This window comes from Temnothorax americanus, unplaced genomic scaffold (assembly GCF_048541705.1).
Source record: "Temnothorax americanus isolate GAGA-0224 unplaced genomic scaffold, ASM4854170v1 Scaffold95, whole genome shotgun sequence".
Classification (NCBI taxonomy): domain Eukaryota; kingdom Metazoa; phylum Arthropoda; class Insecta; order Hymenoptera; family Formicidae; genus Temnothorax; species Temnothorax americanus.
In genome coordinates, this window is record NW_027509818.1 from 288530 (window position 1) to 311853 (window position 23324).

Below are 23324 nucleotides of genomic sequence, written 5' to 3' on the forward strand. Positions count from 1 at the left end.
CGAGAGGAAACTATAGTTGATTTCATCGTGACTTCCGCCGCGCGCGGTTTACAATGTCGTCAAAGAACGTGAAACAGAATCGTGAGCGAGGAATGAAACTATTGATGAGCCAAGAGCCAAGATCCTACGAAAACGGATTAGGGGAGACCGGGACGAAGTCGTCACTATTTTTCGGTGCCGATTTTTAACAACAAAACAAATGATTTTAGTAAAATGTGGTATACCGTTGTAAAGAGTGAACCCTTGGCTACAAAATTTATATGGACATTTTTGGTCTACGCTTTGTTCAACTGATATAGAGTGAAAACGACAGAGGTGCAAAAATTGAAATGTCAAAATTGCCGGGACGGAATCGTTACTCCAGTCTCGGACTAAATTTTAAATAAAAATTCATAATTCCGATCATGAAAAATGATACAATACATTTTATTATTTTTTAATAGAAAAATGGAAACATTAATTAAAAACTAATAAAAACACATGCAATGACGCCGAAAAGCCGGAAAATAATTACAAGAAAAGCGCACACACTTATGTGCCCTGTACGCTCGCACGTTTCTCGTCAGCTCTATTCTGGTTATCTCTGAGCACACGCAGCACATATTACTTATCCAAGTCCTCGCCGGAATCCGACCACTGTTGCTTCTTTGACTTTGATTTTCGCCCGAAGCCTCCATGATATATTTAATAATAATGATATTCAATAACTAAAAAATTAATCAAGCCTCAGGTATGATAAATAGCAAAAGTAATATTTTGCGATTAGTGTCAAAAAGATTTTGCATTATTAGATATGTGCGTATTCTAAGAACTCATTTAATCAAAGCTCTTTAATATTAAAACGCTTGTATTTTAAAACATTTAAAATAGAACTTGAAATTTTAAAGATATCGCTAAATAATCGGAATATGCACAGTACAGATATTTATACAACAGTGGCGGTTAGTTCATCTGGTGACATTTAGCGCGTTGTATTCAAATTCGCGAGATTGCGGGGAAGGAGGGTCCGCGCATGTATGCGGGTACATATATAGCTTTCGCTGCACGTGCCGCTGCAATTTCATTTTCTAAATCGTGATGACGCGGCGCGCGATTCTAACGCAGATATCGGAGGCGACCGGCAATTTACACAGACGCGAACGGTATAACGAGGCTACTGTGCGCCGCGCCGCCGCTGGTCGCGGGGGATATTGCCATTGCGGTCGCGTAATCGAAGCGCAAGCGAGAATGTTATCCGCTCCGCATTCGCGTAACGACCGCGGATCGGTGTGTGTATACCGTTGTCCTGCTGCCGATGGGCAGCACAGCGGGAACGTCCGCGGAAAAATTGGCTCTTTTTCGCGACCAGTTTGCGGCACGTAACGTTTACGAGCCTTTCAAGCGTACACCGATTGGAAGCGGCCGCTTTTTTTCGGAATGCTACGCGCGACGGCCTCGGAAAATTGCGGCCAATCACGGACAAAACCCTATGACGGCGGATTACCGAAGTTACGTGAGACGTCCGTTCGACATGTGCTCATAAATGTTCGGACCCTGACCGACTATACGGGAGCCCTTCGCAGCTGTGCCTCGAGGGTGCCAGGCGGTGCGCGTTACCGAATTGTTAGATAGATTAGATATAATGAGTATGGAAGGCGTGTGTTCGTCACACTGACAAGAGACAAACGCGAAAGACATATCTTAGAAAAGCTTTCATACCAATATCTAATTAGTAAAAGTTAATCAAACTTTTAACTCAAAAGCATAAAAATAGGAGAGGTAATAAAAAAAATAGCGCAATAAGATTACAGATATATTCGAAGAAAAAGAAGTATATTAGGTAGGTACTGCGTATAAATAATTTTCGAACAACACGCGTATCTAAAAGATGTCTCAAAGTTTTTTGAGACGTTTTTTTTTTTTAAAAGACATCCTTAAGATTTTATTTAAAAATGTTTTAAAGGTATCTTCAAGACATTCTTTCTGAAAATACCATGTCCATCCGAAAATTATCTTTTATAAGATATTCTTTTAAATATGTACAACTGTAAAGACATTATATGGATGTCTTATAATATTTTATAATGTACGTCTCGATAATCAGACATTAATTCGATCAAACGCTTATCGCAGGAAATAAACATTCGAGATGTTCGCTCATTTATTTCACCTCTACAAAAAATAAGTGTGTTCGACGTGCGTTTAATGTGTGTGGAAATAAAGCATAACACACTTTGTCGCGTGTACTGAGCGACTTCTGTGTTGATACTATACACTTATTCGTTCTGCAACGCACCTAAGCGTGTAATTTCAACATAGTTAGAAGGTGTACACACTTTCTCGAAGCAATATCAGCAACACGTTAACTCGAACACACATAAAGCGTGTTGAATCAATACGCGAAATACTATTTTACACATATTCTACAATGCAACACACGTTGATAATAATACACGAGCAAAAATAACACGGAAAAAAGCAACACAGTTTAAGCGTGTTAAGAAAGTTGGTATCAGATCATTCGATAAATGGCATCCGATGAGATCCGTTTCTCAAATTTAAAATATGACGAACGATGTTATAAGAATAATGACAGAACTGCACATTGCACAACTTGTATATAAGTTGTTTCGTGGCGTCCACTTTTATAATAAAGCGTGGAACACTTTTGAATTTTAATGTGACGTTAATGCGTAACTTTATTTTAATTAATGATATCTTTATTTTTCAAGATTGCACAAACACAAGTGTGTTATTACTTTTACACCTTTTAAGTGCATTATTCATTGTAGACTTCTTACACGTTTTATCGTGTGTAAATTAAAAACACACCTGAAGTGAATTTAATTTACACACGGATAAAGTGTGTAAAAAGTGTCTACAATGAATAACGCACTTAAAATGTGTAAAAATGACACATTTGTTATATGGTCGGGATTTAGCCCGAGAAAATTTTCCGTGGTACGGCTGCCAACGAGAAGAGACCGCATATTTGGCAGATCTTACTTCTCAATGTCGGACATGCAACGAATTCGCGCGATAGCGCGTATATGTCGTCGTCGTCGTCACCGTCGTTGCCAAGCACAGATCGCACAATATTTTATGGCATACGAGGTGTTCGCGGCAGATACGCGCGCGTCGTCTCCAGTAATACGCACATACAGAGTCGGACGAACGACACCCCTCTAAGAATCGCGAAAGTGTCGTAAAGTTTGATCGATCGTAAATTGGATTGTTCAGCGGGGAGCACGTAGCCGGGGGGGTGGGGAGGGGAAGGGAAGGGAGGGGAGGCGGGACGACGACGATAAATGAAACTTCGATGCTCGTGGATCGAGGAGAGAAAGCGAGAAGGACGAAGGACGACGAGGCATTCCGAGAGTAAGCTCCACTTTGGATACGAGATCTTCCACTTTTACGTCGGAAAACTTCGCTTATCGCTTTAATTCGGCCCGGCTTCGGGCGTTCATGCGCAGCAAACAAAGCAGTTTATTATGCGCCGTTAGTCGGATAATTTGTTTTTCACGGACTAGGACTAGACTCTCATGTATCACACAATGTTTCGCCGTTTACGTACCACGTTCTTTGAATCCTTGCTTGCTAATGATTTTCTTTCAAGCTAACAAGCTACAAGCTACAAGCTCGCAGAGACGATTTTGTAAACCTTAATCGGCTTAATCCGACAAATCACATCATATAAGAAAAATTTAAGAAATGAAATAGAAAAGTCTTTATATTAAAATATAAAAAAATCTTTCGCGTTACACACACGCCTCTATTAGTCTAATATTTTAATGGTCTATAACAGTCTAACTTACATCGGAGCACTCGCTCGTCCTTTCGCTACTCCAGAAGCGTCACAGTCTCTCCCCAAGTATCACGTTCACTCTCGCATCTCGATTTCTCGTTCCGACTTTCTTCCGAGAACTGCCTCATTTTTTCACATATATATATATGATCGTCAATTCTCGGAAATTGCGCCCTCACGTTATCTGAATCTAAAATTGGCACCACTTGTGTGTGCTTTATTTCTCCTTATATATTATTTACATATTTCTGATGTCAAAGATGCTTAACGATTATACGAAGGAACTATTGGGTTCTCACAAAGTATGAATGATCTTCATAAATCAAATTGCCCGCCATTGCCCGCATATTGTCATCCTGTATTATATTATTAAGAACGATAAAATATTCTTACACCATTGTCCCGCGATGTACACGCGCAAATTTGCCTGAGTAATTTGCAGCATGCGATATACAAGCGTGGTCATTATACAAATATAACGCATTCGTTGTTAACACGAAGAGTTATTGCGTGGTTGTACACCGGATAGTGGCAATCACTGTCATAACCCGTTAACGATTAAATCGTTAAATAGACCGCGGATTATATATACTTGACGTGAAATTTGCTGAAATCTATACTATGAATGATATATGATGCACAATAACGGATATTGATCACCTATTAGACACAATTGGGTCACGGATATTGTAACAAGTATAAAAATACCTAATAACAACGCAGATTCCATATCAAGGATGAAAAAGACTGATCCTTGAAATTAACCAAAATATCGGTTTAACATTACGTAACAAGACTCATTAAACAAAAATTGGTATAATAAAAAGACCTTGTTATACGTATAACGAAAAAGAATGAAACTCCTGCTCGCGAAGGACGATCAGCGTAAAAGACGCAAGTTTACCGCGCGCCGTCGAGCGATCCTCCCATTCCCTCGAAAGCCGGAACCGCAAAACCGCCGCGGAACAATCTCGCTATAAAATAATCCTTTGTAACGGAACATCGCGGTATTGCGTCTGGCAAACAGCAACGCCGCTGGTTTGTCGCGCGGAAAATTCTCGCTCGATATAAGCCCGAAAACTCGCCCGGAAAGCTACCCTCCGTTTCGAATTTTTCACTATTTCGTGCGACAAAAAGTATATGCTTTTTTGTCCCGACAAATCAAATATAATATACAAAAGTTCCGTTCAACGTAACAACGACGAATATGAGTCTCAATTAACGATATCGGATTAATTTTTCCCTCCCGGGAACCCACGATATTGTATATGTATCGCGGCGCGATTGCCGCATGTCGCCACCGTGCCAGAATTTTACACTTCCGTAGCTCTCGACGGGACCGTAACTAAACTAATAATCGTCGAGAGATCGTAGTTAGCGAAGACTCTGACAGTTGCGACGAGGAACATATAGCGTCGCCACTTGAGCTTCAATAACGAAAGCCCCGACGGGGAACAAATCTATCGTCGATACCTCGGCCTCTCACAAACGAGAATTTAATTCCCGATCGAAATTGCAAAGCGGAATTAACGGGATTTAGTCTGACATCACTTATCACCCCCCACCCTCGGAAATCCGATAAAACTTTTATCACTTCCAATTGGCCGTTCCTTCGTTATCTACTTTTAAATAAAGATGAGACATATATTAAGCGCCGATACAAAACAGAGCCAAAAAACGAAAAAGATAACGTTCTTGTTTCTATAAAAATGCATTGAAATTTTCGTTTAAAAAAATATATAAATTGACCGTCTAACTTTTTCTTTTTTTAATCCAATTAATTTCTAATATATGTATATGTAGATATATATTATACTCTCCCTGTTACTTCAAAAAATACATTGATTTCTGCTAAATTGCACAGTAAAAAATAAAATGTTAATCGTAACATTTTTCAAATGTTCCAAAAAGTCCACTCTAAATTTTGAGTTAAAATAACTCATTCATCGTGTGTTACATGTTGACAAATTAGAAATGTTAATTTATTGACACTATATTTTACATTTTTATATTTGTTCTTTTAACTTTAAGTATAATGTAAAAATAACTTGTAAAAAATGTCGATATAACATATTTGAATAAACGATAGTTATTTCAACTTAAAAGAAATGTTGTTTTGAACATTTGATTGTAGTAAATTTGATTATTTTGTATGTTAAAGTTTACGATTATTTGAGAAGATTTACTTTAACTTTTGTTTATGTTAAAAGAACTAAAAATAATATTCAATTTCTAAATGACATGCATAAAGTGTTAAGTTATCACGTTGACATTAATATAACACATGAAAATGTTACGAAAATAATAACATAGCTGTTGTATGTTAAAATTTTACATTGAAATAATAGTCAAATCTTGGTAACACAAGAAAATTTTAACATTTGGACGCACGATTTTTTACTGTGTGCATAAATTAAATATGAAATATGAAAAGAGTGTACTAATTAAATTTTCGATTAATATAAAATTTACTGTTGCAATAACAGATAACTCGTCTTCTTTTCCACGGACGCAAGGGTATTGTTTTACAAGGGGTGCAACAAGGATCTTAGGAAAGTATATCTTTCCGTTATACTATCCGGCGAGGCGAGGAAGACTTTAATCCAACGTTGAAATTGCAAATCAAGTTTAACGGGCCACGAAGCTGAGATGAATACTTAAAACAGCGTAATAAATATACGAACAAGCGAATGAAGATCCTTGTACTCCTCTTTGCAACGCGTGACATTTAATTCGCAAGATCTAAATATCGGACAAAATTACCCTTTGAAATTTAATTCCATATCCTATATTCGACGCTCGATTCAGCAATATTAGAGAAAAATGTAGTATATAATTGATACGTATATAATTCGTGACGTGCAGGTTTTTATTGTCTGAATAACGTATACTAATTGCAGCAGATAAAACTGTTCGTTGGAATGTGTGATATTAAATATCACGGAAAAAATGTGTAATGCGATCGAAAAAGAGTGTTGATGAACACAGAAATCTATTATATAACAAATCTTTTTGTACGAGCAATAACCACGTTTTACCTGTAGAAATTATTAAGCCCAGCAAATCTACCACCGGACAGTAATCTGTTTCCTTGAAAAATTTATTATATGTATAGCAGCAGAATGTACAAATCGTAAAACTCGACTGACGTTCGTCCATCGAATGAAGCGGAAGAGTGTTTTGCGAGGTAGGTGGAAGGAACGAAACTCTATCCAGTAACAGATCCAATAACAAGGGCTCGAGTGGATGAGCAAACTGCCGACAACCCTTCCACCCGGCTCTATCGGTATATCCCTCGGCGAGAAACCCTCTGTCTCTCTCCCGTTTCGCCGACAGAATCTTGAGAATTTTCGCAGACGCCGTAGGCAACAGACTGATTCCGAGATTACGAGTCTAATTAACGGATTAAGCGACCCGGCCGCTCTGTTTGCTAGAAATTAACTCGCACCCCCGACACCTCAACGTCCTCAACTATCCGAATCGCGGTTAATTTATTGAATCGCTGGTAAACTGCCGGTAAAAGGGTAATATGGTAAAATGTAAGGAGAAAAGGACAGTGTTTCAACTTCTGGAAAATTATAGTTCTCTCCGGAAAAGGAATAAAATGTTAAAATTAAATTTTCTATTACTTATTTCGCGCAACCTCGTTATTTATAAATTAGAGATTTAGGCAAAAAATATTTTTTATAAAATGCTCGTCAAATTCTCGATTTTTTATCTTAATTTCAATGCATCGATGTCGTGACGCATTTGATGTACCGGTAAAGATGTGGAGCGAGACAGATTGTCAGAAGAGTATTTTCCAAGAGAATGAAAATATGTTCCTTAAGGCTTCGCCAGACGTCTGCTCTTCTTGATACGCTTCCTTTCCTTCGAAATAACATTCATACCCGGTTATCCGTAAGCGGGTTACACTAAAATTTTTTTACAATTCTGCCGCTGCAAACACCAACGTGAAAGACGAGCCACGCTGAACTCTTTTCTATTATGTTCTATGTAAATTGCAGATTACCCTGAGGGAATTCGAGAGCAATATTCGAACCGTGTAGTATTGTGTCGATTCGAATAGCAACGTAAAAGCCAGTAAACATAACATTTTGAGATACAAACATGTCGCTACATAATTAAAATATTTTTCTTTGTAAAGGAGAGCAAAACGATTTTTTGCATTGAAGTTATATTGTCAAAACTAAGCTTGTCTCACAAAATGGAAGAGCATAATTTACATCGCTTCCACAGCCCATTTATGATTATTATACTCATTAGTTTCAAGACATCAATTACGGTATTGCCATTTGCTCCCCGCGTTCGAAATATTAATGGAACACCTCATGTCGTCGTACATATACAAGATAGAACCTCGCGTGTCTTCCAGGATTATTTGTGCATACTGGGTGTACGCCTGCTCGCGTCATCGATCAGCATTGATCTTTGAACGGTCCGTTACTTCGTGTATCCACCACTCGGTACACGGTAACGTGGAGCTGATACGTTCCAGGCGATTGATCATCCGCCTGACTAGTTGGGCGCGCTTGATTTCTCCGATGTGCACCCTGGTGCCGCGAAAGTTTAACGGAAAGACCATCGATTACGGGTCACTTGATAAATAAGAATTTCCACGTATTGCACGTCGATCGATGCCCGACAATCAATTTTGCAATTACTTCCTTCCGTTACCGTATAATTCGTTAAGTTTTATGTTCATTCGTCAAGTCAATAAAACGTAGAAAATGTACAACTCGACTAGATAAACTTTCAGATGTTAATATTATTATTACGTAGAAAGATTATTAACCTTATACATTACTCGCGTGATTGTTTTAAATGTAATTACTCGCATGGAGTTGATGGAGTGTATTTTACGCTAACACTATTTATATCTTAATTTTCAGTGTCCCTTTTGATAATTTTTAATTAAATAAAAGTTGGTAATATTCTATCTCCCAAATAAAGATAATCAGTGCAAAAGATTTATCTCTTTAATTGGTGAAACAATTTGTGCAGCGTTCGATCGCTAAAAATATTTTACTCTGTGAATTTAATAGATTTCTATAAGGCTGAAGTGTATTTTATAGGATCGGCAAAATTCTACATTTTTTGGATAAAGTCCATGCCAGTGCAGTGGTAAAATATTTTCCGGAAAAAACTTGCAAAAACTGATTTTTTTCTACTGTATTAAATTAAAAACAATAAAATAAATAAAAACTTTTTATTAATATTCTAATTCACAGGCAGTCTCCGAGGCGTCCTATATAGTCTTATAGCGAATTCGATTGGATGTACTCGAGTGCGCTCTGGTGCGTATTAAAGCCGGTGCATATTGTACACTGATTTAACTTCTAATATTTAAAGTAAAATGTGCAATATCTCGACTGATAAAAAATGTCTAATACATGTTTTACTAAATAGCACAATAAAGAATATTGAGAATTTCTTCGTGATTTATTATATAAAATTGATATTTCGTTTTTCTTAAACTGTAGTAATTATTGTATGATTACAATATGATTTATTAATGTTAAAATAAAAATATCTTTTTTTTGCATAAAGTTATATTAAATATGTTTTAGTGTTATATATTAGTCATTTTTTAATTTTTGCCAGTTTATTCCATTTTGAATAAAGTCCGGAACGGTGAAAACCGGAATTTACCACGGTTTTTTCCACCCACTGGACTTTTCCGGCCAACCCTGGTATTTTACACCTCACGCGAGTAATGTAAGATTAAGAGCGATATTCTTCGAAATTTTAACGCTTACTATAGAGCATATGAGATCGAATGGAAACCGTTTGCACAGATTTATATAAAAAATTCGAATTACGAAATTACGTGTACTCTTAATAATGTAAGGCAGGAGGAGGTAGAGCAAGGAGATTTGAAAGACGCGGGATTAGAGCCGGAACTGTAACGCGCAGATTGGTAGACGCGAGCGGGAAGCGATGCGCAATTGTTATAAAAAGCGAGGGAAGAGAGTCTAGGACAGTCTTGCGTAGGGAGTGGTCGAGTGAAGAAACGTTTGGAAATAAAGAGAGTTTTCTATTACGACGAGTCGATTCACTACCCTACAATAAGAGTATTATTAACATTAATATATATAACTATTAATATACGATTGTTAGTAATGTCGCTTTTCATTACAGAATATTTATTTCTCTTCCGTTTTGCGAAAGTTACAATTAACGCTTTAATTAGATTTAAATCTGCCAATAATCAACACGAGTGAAAAAGATTCAATGATTAAATCTACCGCGAGAGATTCGTGAATAATGCAAAAAAGGATTAATTAATCTATCGACATTTTAGTTTTGATGCGCGACTTTTCCGCTTCTCGTGAAGCGAAAGCGATGAAACCCGGGAAAGTCATTTCCAGTTAACGTTAACCGAACGAAGATCTTTCGAACACAATGAAGCCAATCTCAGCAATGAGTAGAGCAATTTCATATTGTCACTCGGTCCCCACCGCGAAAGATTTCTCTCGCGTGTCGGACGCGAGGGAGTTTGCATCATTGACTATATATGTATAAAGCTATTAATTAATCTCTCACAATTTCCACGGTAAAAACCATCTTTGGTCACATAATTTCAAATCGCCGTTGTCGGAGCCAACTCAGATTTTAGCGCGATATGTTATAATGAAATTATCCTGTGCATCCTTTACAAAAAGAAGGACTTTCCAGAGATACGTTTAATATTGAAAATGTTACTCATTCAATAAAGAAAAAGTAGCTTTGAGATATTAACAAATGTTATTAAATAAACACGTTATATGTATAGGATGTTTCAGAAATATGCGGCCAAACTTTAAGAGCATCACACATTAATTTTAAATTAAAATTAATGGACGCCACATACACTTTGTTCTAATAGCATCCTTATTTATAAGAAGACAATTCATCGGCCATCCGATTTATTTGCCTGAGCGCGAAATGGCAAATAACATCCGTTAAGCTTCGACTTCCGAAATGTGTGAACTCGACAGTCTTGCGAGCGAAATCGACAAGCGAATAGCGAGCGCCTGGAATCCGTGCGACGCGACGGCGAATCGATCCGACAGTTGTCGCGTATTCGCCTCCGATACATTTTGCAATTTCCGGCCGTTAACCTAATTTCTAATTAGTACCGTGGGTTCCGTTCGGTTTGACACGGCCGATCACGCAATAGCTGCGCCGCTTCCGTCGTGCGTTCACGTTCAATTTCGGCGTTCGCGGTGCCAATCGATCGGTTTTCGGCATATGTCGGAATGACGGTTATCGCGCCAGTTTATCGCACGGAAATACATTATCGCCTATCTACATTCGATTGTCTCTGACGCGACGATCTATACTGCCAACTTTTAAAGAACTTACGATAATATAAAATAATATATATATCTCTCAACGCTGATTTAAGGTCTTTTACTTCAACGCCATATATTTCGTTACTTCATCGGCAAGTTTCTTAAATAAAGCATAATAATATTTCATTTTCGTGGTAATTAGTATTTATAGTCGTAATATAGAAAATGGCTGAAGTAAAATGTTTTCTTATCTGCAGAAATTTTCACTCAAGATATAAAATCAGACAAAATGGATCTATATAATGTGAAGTGATTTTACGTGAATAAATCTTCATAGCATAACACACAATGACAAAAATTATAATAACTGTTTGACAAAAAATATTTGATCAGTTAAATTAACTACGGGAAAACATTCTGGCAATAAAGGGAATAATTTTACCATAATATTGGAATTAAGTGCGTTGAATGACCTTGTCACTCACTATAAATCGTGATTAGCGCGATGGGATTAAGTATCTCGCAAGTAGGTTCGAATCTGTTGGTGTAGTTTCGAATTGTCTATTACCTCGGGAAATTACTCTCTGATTACTTTGAAAAATACAAGCAGTACTTTCAAGTTAATTTGAACCTGGACAAAATTGGTTCGAACTCTCTGTGAGTAAATTAGAAATTTGCACTTGGCTTCCTCATAAAGGAAGTGATGAAACAGCCCGATATCTCAATATATTTACGATATCTCAAAACTAATCAACCAAATCTTAAAGCAACCAAATCTTAAAGAATTATATATGAAATAGAAGTAGAAAAAAAAAAAAAAAAAAAAAAAAAAAAAAAAAAAAAAAGACTGGAAAATATAATTAAATTAAAAATAGTCCAATGTTGAGATATCGTAAATATTGAGATATCGGGCTGTTTTTTTTTTTTTTTTTAATCGATAGAGTATCATTCAAAGGAAGTTAGTATTGAATTTGGCGATAATCAGTAAAGGGATTCTTTTTTAAAAATTTTTTGAATTTTTTTTAGAAATGTTCATGGTTGCTATAACATTTGCAAATTTTGAAATATTGGACTATTTCTAATTTTATTATATTCTTCAGTCTCTTTTCTACCTCTATTTTTCATGTATAATTTTTTAAAATTTGGTTAATTAGTTTTTGAGTTAAAGAAATTTCAGTAAACTTGGTTGTTTTGTTAACAGAAATCGGTAACCCCTTTATTATTAACAATTTTTATTCTATTATATTCTTCAGTCTTTTCTACCCCTATTTCATATATAATTTTTTAAAAATTTGGTTAATCAGTTCTTGAGTTAAAGAAATTTCAGTAAACTTGGTTGTTTCTTTTAACAAAAATCGGTAACCCCTTTATTATTAACAATTTTTAATAATTCTATTATATTCTTCAGTCTTTTCTACCCCTATTTCATATATAATTGGTTAAGATTTGGTTGATCAGTTCTGGAGTTATAGAAATTTCGGTAAATTTGGCACATACATACACACATACATACACACATACCGACACTTTTTTTTAGGCGATATTTCGACGTTTTACAACAATCTGAACATATTGGCAGAAAAAACTCAAAAACTAATCTTTTCTTTGGTTTCTTCTACCCCTATTTCATATATAATTTTTTAAAAGTTGGTTGACTAGATCCAACTTTATACACATACACAATCAAAGGTTCATATACGAATTTACGAAAACAAAGCTTCCTCTATGAGGAAGCAAAAGAGTATTACTTTTAAGTGAACTCGAACTTGGATCAAATAATTTTAAATCTTTTATGAGTATCTTACTAGAAATTTTCGTTCCTTCGAATCAAAACGTTTTTATAAAGTGACAATTATTTTAATACATTACCTATTTTCGATAATTACAAATATTAGATTATCAATCTTTGAAATTAAATATATTTAAAAATATGATTAAAAATATAAAATAAAAGTTACTTAAAATTATTACATTCTTTAAACTAATTTTATTCTTAGAGTTCGAGCACTACTCGTAAAAGATTTGGTTCTCTACGATAGAAACTATTATACATAGAAAGTACATTTCTAATCCTTCTGGTATTTATTTAAGAATTCAAAATTAATTATAGTTAGGCTTGATTATACTTCGGAAGTGTAAAGTATGAAATATTATTTCTTATGAATATTACTCGAATCCTATAGAAAATAAAACTTGATTATTGGATTTATAGCTCAAAATTTTAAGTACATATTGAACTTGATCTCATTCCTAATCGTGATGTTCATACCGCCTCTTGACAGTCATTCCGCGTTTTTATCATCCTTAATGACCGACGCGGAAGAAGATCGGAAATTTCTGCCACTCACGTGGTCAGAGCCGCGGAAAGATGACGCCGATAACAGATCGGTTTGGCGGCGAAAGGCCGGCAATTCTAATACACACGCTAGAGAAACATCATCACAATATCGGCGATCCATTGCCGACAATCTCGGGAGGATGGTGTGTGCCGCGGGTGCGTAAAGCGTGAAATTGCAGGTAGAATCCGCAGGTAATGCTTCGCCGGTCGTTACGATCAGCTGTTAACGATCCGTCATTGAGATACCGGCCATCGGTCGGCCGCCATGACGTCACGTTACATTGTGTAATATCGCGTAGCGCCGCGTCTCCCGGTGTGCGGGCCTATTATCCAAGTTTCTCCATGCGTCTGAGTGCTGAAAGGGGAAATCCAGCTTTCGTATATGCAACCTCATTTACGCGCTTATTGAATGATTTATCAACGAGACTTAATCAGCGAATGAAATGACTTTAGCATCGAAAACTACGAACTTATTCATTTTCGATAGTCGGACTTTATCTTAAAGACATTCTAGATTAATGGGAAAGTTTCTGGTTATTATAGCTATAGTAAATGATAGACAATCCTATTCGTCGCAAGAGCACAATTATTATTATCGAGTCGAGAAGATTTCGGTCGCGTGCAAGACACACAAAAGAACCAATTACAATTGCTACGAATAATTGTAATTACTCGTTCTACTTTCGGATTCCAGGCCTCCTCATTCGGCTTGTATATAATGCGTCTGTCTTTCATAGCGAGCGTAAATAGCGTGAACGTGGAAAAATGCGGGGAGACATTTTTCACGTTATTCTTCCTTCAACAATTGTCAGCAATCGTTTCTTCGTATTCGAGAGATCGTGTGATTCTTACTTTATACATCATTATTGTGACGAAGTGGGTCGAAAGCGCAATTACAATTGTCGTACTTAAGTTAGTCATGCAAGTTAATTTTGACGATTTCACGCTTTACCTATACATCAGAGATGAGATCAAATTAGAATATTCCAACAACTGCATCGGAGTATCGATTACTGAATTTAAAGTGTTATCCATTTGGTACGCATCGTATATAAAGGATAGAAAAATCAGTAGTCAAAATCATCATAAAGGTGAAAATTAGTGATAATCATAATATCACTAAATAAGTATAACTTTTGTAATAAAATTTAATGTAGATAACTAAAATATTAATTATCTGCGCCAATACAACGACATAAAAAAGATAATATTGCCTTATGTGCCATGCACTAAACATCGAGAATCCTGTCGTCAGGAAATTCACAGTCAGCTCACGTCTCTTAACGCGTAAAAAAGTTAAGAATGATATATATAACAATAGGAAAAATCTTGGAAAAGGAATCCGGGAGTGTGAAAAGCGTCAGATTTTCGCGCGCCCGACGCAAAGCGCGTCTCTCGTAATACCTCGTAATCCCGCACGCGCCGCGCCGGAGTCAATCTTTTAGAGAGCGCATCTTCGGCGCCGTCCGGTCCGGCTCGCGCGAGAGTTATACATCGTCAGAGAGCTTTTTATCAGTGAACGGCATCACGGAGCAAACAGCGGGAAACTGAACGGACGTGAAAAGACTCACGGCCGATGGTTGCGAACTGACCGTATACCGTAGAAAAACAGCCAGAATCCCTATATATAAACACGTTATTCAGTTTGAATCCGAATCTGCGATTGATTGTCAAGCCGCTGAAAGCTCTGTAAGTAGTTAATTGGTCTACGCACGATATGCCTGTGCTGTATGCTACGCGGGAGCAATGACAATTAATCCGGCTCGTGGATCGCATTAATCGGTGTCGCAGAAGAAAGAAAATCCGTCTGTCTCCGGTCGTTCTTTCCTTCAAGTCGCTCGTTTTACAAAGCGATCGACTAACGAGACATCCAAGTAGCCTCTATCCTCTGTAATCGGAACAATACAAAAGAGAAACTGGCGAGGAAAAAAACGAACGTGAACGGAACGGGATCGTCGTGTCGCGGTCTTAAAACGCGACGTCGATATGAAATCGAACGTCGATACGTTTCGACATTTTTATGCGACAAGTGCAAGTACAAATGAATAATATTCGCGGAAAACCTTTTATTCACGATCGTTTCTAATTAAAAAAACTCCAGAGATGCCTTGACATTTTAATTAAGGAACAATCGACTCGATGCTAAATAAAAAGATCAAAATTACAGTCGATAATTCTGAGACGTCACATACACATGTATGTCAATATTGGAAGAGGAATTAAGTTGTTTTTGCAACAACTAAATTCTGTCTATAAAATATAAAATCCCGGTTGTATACCTTTCAGGACTTTATTTGCTCTCTTTCGTTGGTTTGAACGTCGCAAGGGTACATATAACGAGTCTAACAAAAGAAACTTTTCCATGCGCGACACGAACGGCGGCAAAAAAGTAGCGCGTGTTCGAAATCAACCCTTTCACCTGGCGCTCGTCTCTGACCCTTTTAAGTCTCGGGCGATTTACATTCCGAGCCGAGAGACGGCAAAACTGCGGAGGGTGAGCCGGTAACAGGCTATATACGCCGCGATACGATTTTTATTCCGGCGCGTTTTTGCCATTCAATCTCGAAGTGGAAACGAAAATTAAACTGACAGAAATATGATTTTGAGATTTACATGAGAAGCGAAGGCGATTGAATTTCGCAAGCGACAACTGTGTACGTATATTACCCTCTGGTTTTCTCCAGAAAAATGCAATATTTCAAACAAAATTATTAACGCACTTGAGGCATCGCATACGATTTCACGAGGTCGTATAATACGATTTCGATATCGCGACTGAAAGAAATTTAACGCTCAATACCGCGCTTGGCGATCTTGATGAAATAGCACTGGCACAGCAAAATTTCTCAGAGCTCGCTTCTCAATTATTCATCATCCGAATCACGCCGGAGCATCCAATCGAGGAGCGTCGTTTGATCAAAGATACCGGGGCTCCGTGGTTCCGGTCTGCCCTATCGTGCCTTGAAGACCGGCGCATTTGGCGCGGGCGGGCAGCGGGCAGCATCGCGGATATATATACGTCGGTTTCTTCAGCACGAATCGAGGCAATCTTCTGATCCTTCGCGGAAACCGGTCGCAAAGAGAGCCTCGGTTACACGTATACTATATACAAAACTGAATCGACCGCGGGATACCCCCACGACCCCGTCGTCATTTCGCGTAACAAAGCAAAGCAAAATTATTCTTCTGTCTACACGTTGCGTGCTCTTCGCTTTAACGAGACGTCGAAGGAAAATCGCTGCGTGCACGTTATTCCGGGCAGATTTTGCCTATTAAAGTTTAACTCGCAGTTGATTATGTTACGCGACGCGATATCGCATCTGCGTATACATTCGAATTAGATATAATTCTCAATCTGCGTCGCGTTTATTAACGCTTAACTGGAACGTTTCGGTTCGTTATGTAATTGATAGCAACCTAATTTAACCTAACCTAACCGAAAGTAATTAAAGCGAAGCTTAAAGAAAATGTCATTCCACGTGGTGGAACTAAGAATGCATTCCTGGCAAAACACGAAGATTGACATTCCCTTTAGAATTATCGAGTTTTCCCGTTCGATTAATAAATCTTCGATTTAAGAGCAGAAAAGTTACGTTTCCATTATGCTCGTCGGGTCCATCTGCGCGGTTCACGGTGGCTTTCATCTTCGCGGGGGGAAAAAAAGGGGTCGAGGAAAGATCCCGAGAACGGAGCTCACACGGACATCGATTTCAAGGAGCGAAGCAGGCTTCAGAAAACTTCGAGTCGGTGTATTTCCCTCGACTTTATTCAAATTCATCGGTGGACGCGGCGAGAAGTTCTAACCGCACCGCTCTCCCCATCTCCTGTCGAGCTCTCTCAACGAGAAGTGGCGACTGGCGACTGGCGCCCGCCCGGCGAAGTTTCCAGATCGCGTCGCAATCGCAAAAATCGAGTGTCGTTTGTTTGTCAGCAGTTTAGAAATACGACAGCGCCTTAAATTTTTGCCGGCGGGGTGTTTCGCAAAATCTCGGCACAAAGGATCCACCAGGGCAAATAAGACGCGAAATGAGAGTGGAACGGCCAAGTGTGAAACGGCGCGAGGGTGGCTTCGAAATAAACGATACATTTTGCGCGTAACGTGCATTTTATTTCTCTCTTTCCCCGCCCTGAATCTAGCCTTTTTATTTTCTAGCGCGTTTTTTCGGCCGCGCGTTTGTCTCAAATCTTCAGTTTGAGAACCATTGCGGTACCGTGCGCGGTCGGTTATGTATAATATAACGCGCCGCATGCTTATTCCCACCGCGAATCAAGAGAGAGAGAGTCTACTTACTCTGGAGCAGGATTTCTCCAGCGTTGCGTTCCAGCCCGCGCCATCAGGCATCAACCGCCCGACCTGGAAGCAGAGGGTGCAACGTTATATTTTGCATAACAATCTCAATACGGAGACAATGAAATATATGTAAGAAACTAAATCTTAATTTCGTTTTGGGATATGCCGTCGCAGATTTGCTACACGGTAAAAAAACATTTTGTATTTGTGTTGAAATCTATACCCGTGTACAAATTTGTGTGTTAAATTTTTAACATACACTTGTGTCAATGTAATATATTGTTATTGTATTATTTTGACCTTTCTACGTTAATTTAATATTCATCGTTTCTAAGAGTTAGAATAACACAATTTATATGTAAGTGCACGAATTCTTTGACATATATTTTATATGTTAAAATAAACAAAGTTATGTGTGTGTGTTACTTTCCTATAAGAGTTTTTATTTGTTAAATCGACATATTTCTTATGTTTTATATTATAGAGATATCGATGTCTTCTGTTTTCTGTAAAAAAAAAAAATAACATTTAATGTAAAAGTAACATTTTTTTTATTAAATTTAACATTATAAATATGTTAATTTAACATAAACTTTGCTTCCAAATAGCGTCCATGTGTTACAATTTTATGTTAATTTTTCATCTATTTATACTTGTATTATTTATTTACACATTTAGCTTCCGTTAAATTAACATATATAAAGTTATATTATATAAATGAATTATAATATAATTAATATAATATTATGGATAAATTAGGAATGTAAAATGTATTAAATTTAACACAAAATTTTTTACTGTGTACGTAATTTGTCATCTCGTAAAATATATTTTATAAAATTTTATAAAAAACCGTTTAGGAAACTCTTATATGCAATAACAATACAATATTTTGAGACTTTGGCGATAACAAACTGACGGTTTATCGAGCGCGGCCTTAAAAGCATGAATTGCTTTCATTAATGGTATGCTGCAATGCCGGACAACCGTGCACGAGCGTAGCGGGACGAGTAATAAACGCAAATACGTAATGGTATATCCATAATTTGTGCCCAGCGGTAGCGGTAATAATTGTAATTTACAGTTACGAGATTACGAATCGTATGTATCACGTTATGTAATTCTCGGTATCTCTCCCCGTTAGATACATGTATGTACGGTATAGAGAAAATCTCAAGAATATAAAAAAAAAATAAAGCAAAGAAAGGTTCTCGCTATTTTCTCTCTCTGACTTCACACAATAAAAATTATATTATTTTTATATATCTATCGATGAAACACGCCTGTTCCCTGATGTTATTTTAATAAAATATGTAATTATATATGGAGGGGTTAAAGCCATAGTGGTGTAATTCACTTTTTTCAACCTATATATCGAGTTAAGTTCATAAATGCAGTCTACACAAGCAGATATGTTGAAAAAAGAAGAAAAAAAAGTGGTCAAAAAAATTGACTTCACCACTATGGCTTTAACTCCTCCATATATACATATATATATATATATATATATATATATATATATACGAGATATATATATAAGATAAATAATTTCGTGAAAGTTCAATTTTCCGCACCAATTATGTTCCTCGATTGTCTACACAGTTCCAGCGGCCAATATTATTATTCTACGCATTATAAATTTATATGATCGAAAGCACAGGCTCAAAGATGCATTAACGGTCCATTAACGCGAGATATAACGGCATTATTAAAGCCGATGTTGTCGCGATACAACGAACAATCGCGTTGCGTCGCACATCATATATCGTAATTGAGGTATTAATATTCGATATTGACCGGGGAATCCCTCGCGTCTCACGTCACGGGACACACGCCTCGCAGCGCGGTGATAAATATTTGCCGCGAGAGTTGCTACGATAAGAAGACGGATAAGAGCGTGACGCCGCGTCGCCGCATCGCCGCGATGGAGGAAAGAAGCACTCCGGTGGAGCATATAAGTTGGGCGGTGGCGTGTTTACGATGTGTATATACATATGAACTTAACGAACCGTCGGAAATTTTCAGTGTATACCGTCGGAGAAAGGGCAAAAGTTGCCCATCATTCGAGGCAACTTACCCCTCGAGAACTCATCGTTACCGCCGCCGCGCCGCCGCCGTCGCCGACGGCCGGTCGTAACTGCGCGGGACTGTCGGCAAATCTGCATCGATGCGTGTTTCGGCAATTTTGTGCGGCACGTTCTGGACCCGCGAAACGCGGACAAGGGATATGCTGAACGTTAATAACGCGACAAAAAGGAAATTGAACGTGAAATAAAGGCAAAAGCAGAAAGAATGATTTCTTTCCTCCATTTTTCACTAATCTTTAGTTTTTTTCTTAATTTTCCATGGCTAAAAATAAAAATATTTATAAAAGATTTCTAAATATAAACTATATTAAAAAATATATAAAATATATTAAATTAAAAACAAAAATTCGCGTTGAAAATAATTGTAACGTGCCAAAAATAAAAGTGATAGAGATACAGGAAAGAAAGGAATATCACTGCATGGTGTTAGGATTCTAATCTGAGCAATTCAAGATCCTTAGACTGACGTATTTATGTTTTAATATTCTTATTAACTATCGAATATCCGATCTGATTAAATGTTGAACCCAACAACGCGACAATCGCCGCATCGCGAGAATCCTCGGCAAAATATCGCGCATGAAGAATCAAATGGCCTATTCCCATCTTCGTGATCGTCGAGCCGCCCCATCTGACGGCACCTACGAATGGGTTTGTCTGGGTGCCTCAGCCGAGGATGACCCCTCGCAGGAGTTTATATTATGTAAGCAGCGTAGTTGCGTATAGCGTAACTTCAGCCAGCTCATGCATATCTCAGCGAGAAGTGGGTGCCACTCCAGCCCAGCCTATACGCTTTTCCCCGGTTGAATCCCTTTATTCGACCATACTTCCCAGATCCTCCAGAACCATCCCTGCCTTTTAAGGGATGCTGCTTCCCGACGCTAAACACGTCACGCAAATAGTTTTTGGGGCTTGTAGTGAAAATTGTACTGATGTGTACATGGGCGCGCGATGCAAAATTCAAGAAACGTGATGGAACGCAAAGCATGTAATATGCAATTTTAGCTTGGGCGATTTTACAATTGCACGCGTAATTAACGCGCTTTTTCATATTTCATATAAAAAAAAATCTTGGCAATATGGTCGTCACCGTTTGGAAAAAAAATCAGAGATGCATAGATGTAATGCAATAATGTAACTATAATATTATATGAATTATATGAATATTATATGAATTTTAAAATAACCCAAATATAAACAACGTGAAAAAATAATACAATAATAAAATTTGATTATGCTGATCTTTGGGTGATGGTTGAAGATTTTGGATCCTTTATTACGGCGGTGATATTTTGCGAATACATCAGCCAATCAATGAATTTTAATCCGGGTGAAGGGACCGTAGGGATTCTATAAAGCATCTCACACGCTCGGCGAGAATCTGGGTCAGATATTTACAATTTAAATGGTTTCTTTCGAATTCAAAGCATGGGGATTATCGAGTTGATTGACCCTTTGAACTCTCACCAATAGTTGAAATTTTGCGCTACGCTTCCTGGATAATGCAGTCCTTTGATAAGTAATGTATACGCAAGTAGTCAGTACATTTCGAATACAAACATTATTCGTAATATGAAATATTTTTTTCAACTTTCAAGCTATAGTCATATAATAATTTTAGAATTATTTCGAGAATCAGATTTCAAAGTTATGGCATAAAATCACGGTCAACGCTCTCTCTGTATGTCCTCCGATAAAATTATCCATTTATCATGTGGTCGATAGAGATGCAATATCCCCGACTATTTTTCTCCACTTTTTAACGTCCGCTATGACTAGAACGAAACTTTCCTGCATGTTTTCTCCTTTTATCAGAATCCATCGGTATATCGCAACTTTTAAACCAGTAAAGTGACCGCGGATGTCAAGAGACTTTGACCAAAATACGTATCGCGTACATATAAGCCAAGGGTGTACTTATCCAACGCGCGCAAACACACACACACAAACACGTACGTACGCACACACAAATTCATGGAATGCAGCCGTCGACACAATGCGACACAGTGGGATTGGCTAGTTATGAACATTTTTTGCTAACGCAAGCACAGCGAATCCGGCTATGGACTCGCAGCTTCAGCAGTATATTGCGGATCTTGCACTTCGTATATAGATGCGCGTCCTCTCGTCCCCTTTTCGTCCTCCGCTTCCGACGACGCCATCATCCCGCCCCCAAACCAGCTATGCACCGTCGCCCCCTTCGCCCTTTTTACTTTTTTCAGCCTCGTCCGCGCTCTTTTCCATTCAAGAGACGTGATTGCAGCCTGCATATTTTATGAGACCAGCCTCCGACCGTGTACCCATCCATCCAACCAGCCCGCTATCCATCCATCCATCCATGATGGATCCGTCTGTCTGTCGCCGGCTATGATCTAACCTTGCGCTTTCTACGACGGTGTCAAGACTTATTCTTAGACTCCACTTTCTCGCCGCACCACCCGCGCCAGCCCTTAACATCTACCCTCATTTCTTCATTTCTTTATTACGATGATATCGCACATTCGTTTATACAGCTGCGCCGTGAACGTGCGCAAGTGTCGCCGCGATACTCGTTGCGAAATAAAAAAAAACTCGCCAGTAAAAAACTTCCTCCGAACAAATGCAAAAAATTAACGATAACTGATGCATAACTCGCACGTAATAGACTTTTGCACTTTCTTCTGAAAGTGACTAATAATTTCTAGTACATTTTTTAAGATTCAATTTGAAAAAAGAAAAATTATTAATGGTTTTATTAAAAAAGACTAAGTTTTGTCTGTTATCGCCGTCACTACAAAAAAGTGCCCTGGACGATATTATAAAATATATTATTTTATATAAAATTAGTGATATTATAATATATTTAAGTTCAATAGTGCAAAATTTTTAGTGTCAATTAGCTAATATTACATATAGTAATGTGCGAAAATTACTTTTCGCCAAAGTATCTTTTCCCACGTTTTTTCAGACTTGAGACTATGTTATTATTATAATATATTTCAACTTCCTCTACACAAATGTATATAAAAGTCAAGTAATGTGTGCGTTTAAGGCCCAAAATCACTTAATAAAAATGAGCAAGATTCTTTAAAAAGACGTAAATAAGTTGTTAATTTTTATTTATTTCTCCACTTTTAAAATTACATGTTTTTCAGCAAAAAATTTGTTTTCTTATTCGAGACTATTCGACTATTCGAAGCTACTTGATGTTGGATTACCTCTTCTCGGTTACCACTTTGTGTTCTCAATGAATTTATTCATAACATATTGTTAAAAAAACAATAGAGCTCGAAGATACATCTTATCATTTGTAACATTCATGCGCACATATAATGGACGATGCTTTTCTGTCGCGGCGATATCAAAATCCCGCTCTCGCGTGTCCTCGACAACGCCATGCCCTTTTCTTGGTCGTTAGTCACGTTTATATGGCAGGGAAGAACTGACCGAATCGCAGAAAGGGTTGGAAGAACGGCGAAAAGAGAGTCGCGAACTCGAGACACGTAAGTATACGAAAGTTCTGATGAAGCTGCAAGAGCGCTCTTGCCACCATTCACGCACGCGAAAA

General features: G+C 37.7%; 1 protein-coding gene across 4 annotated transcripts in view; it reads right to left on the bottom strand.

Moving 5' to 3' along the window:
- LOC143908434 (uncharacterized) overlaps positions 1 to 23324 on the bottom strand; it is a 279285-nt gene that overhangs the window by 130324 nt on the left and 125637 nt on the right. For all 4 annotated transcript variants that reach the window (XM_077426096.1, XM_077426097.1, XM_077426098.1 and 1 more), the window contains exon 3: positions 17691 to 17753. In XM_077426096.1, the coding sequence (XP_077282222.1) occupies positions 17691 to 17734 (44 nt within the window). In that variant the 5' untranslated portion in view covers positions 17735 to 17753. The remainder of the gene's footprint in view (positions 1 to 17690; positions 17754 to 23324) is intronic.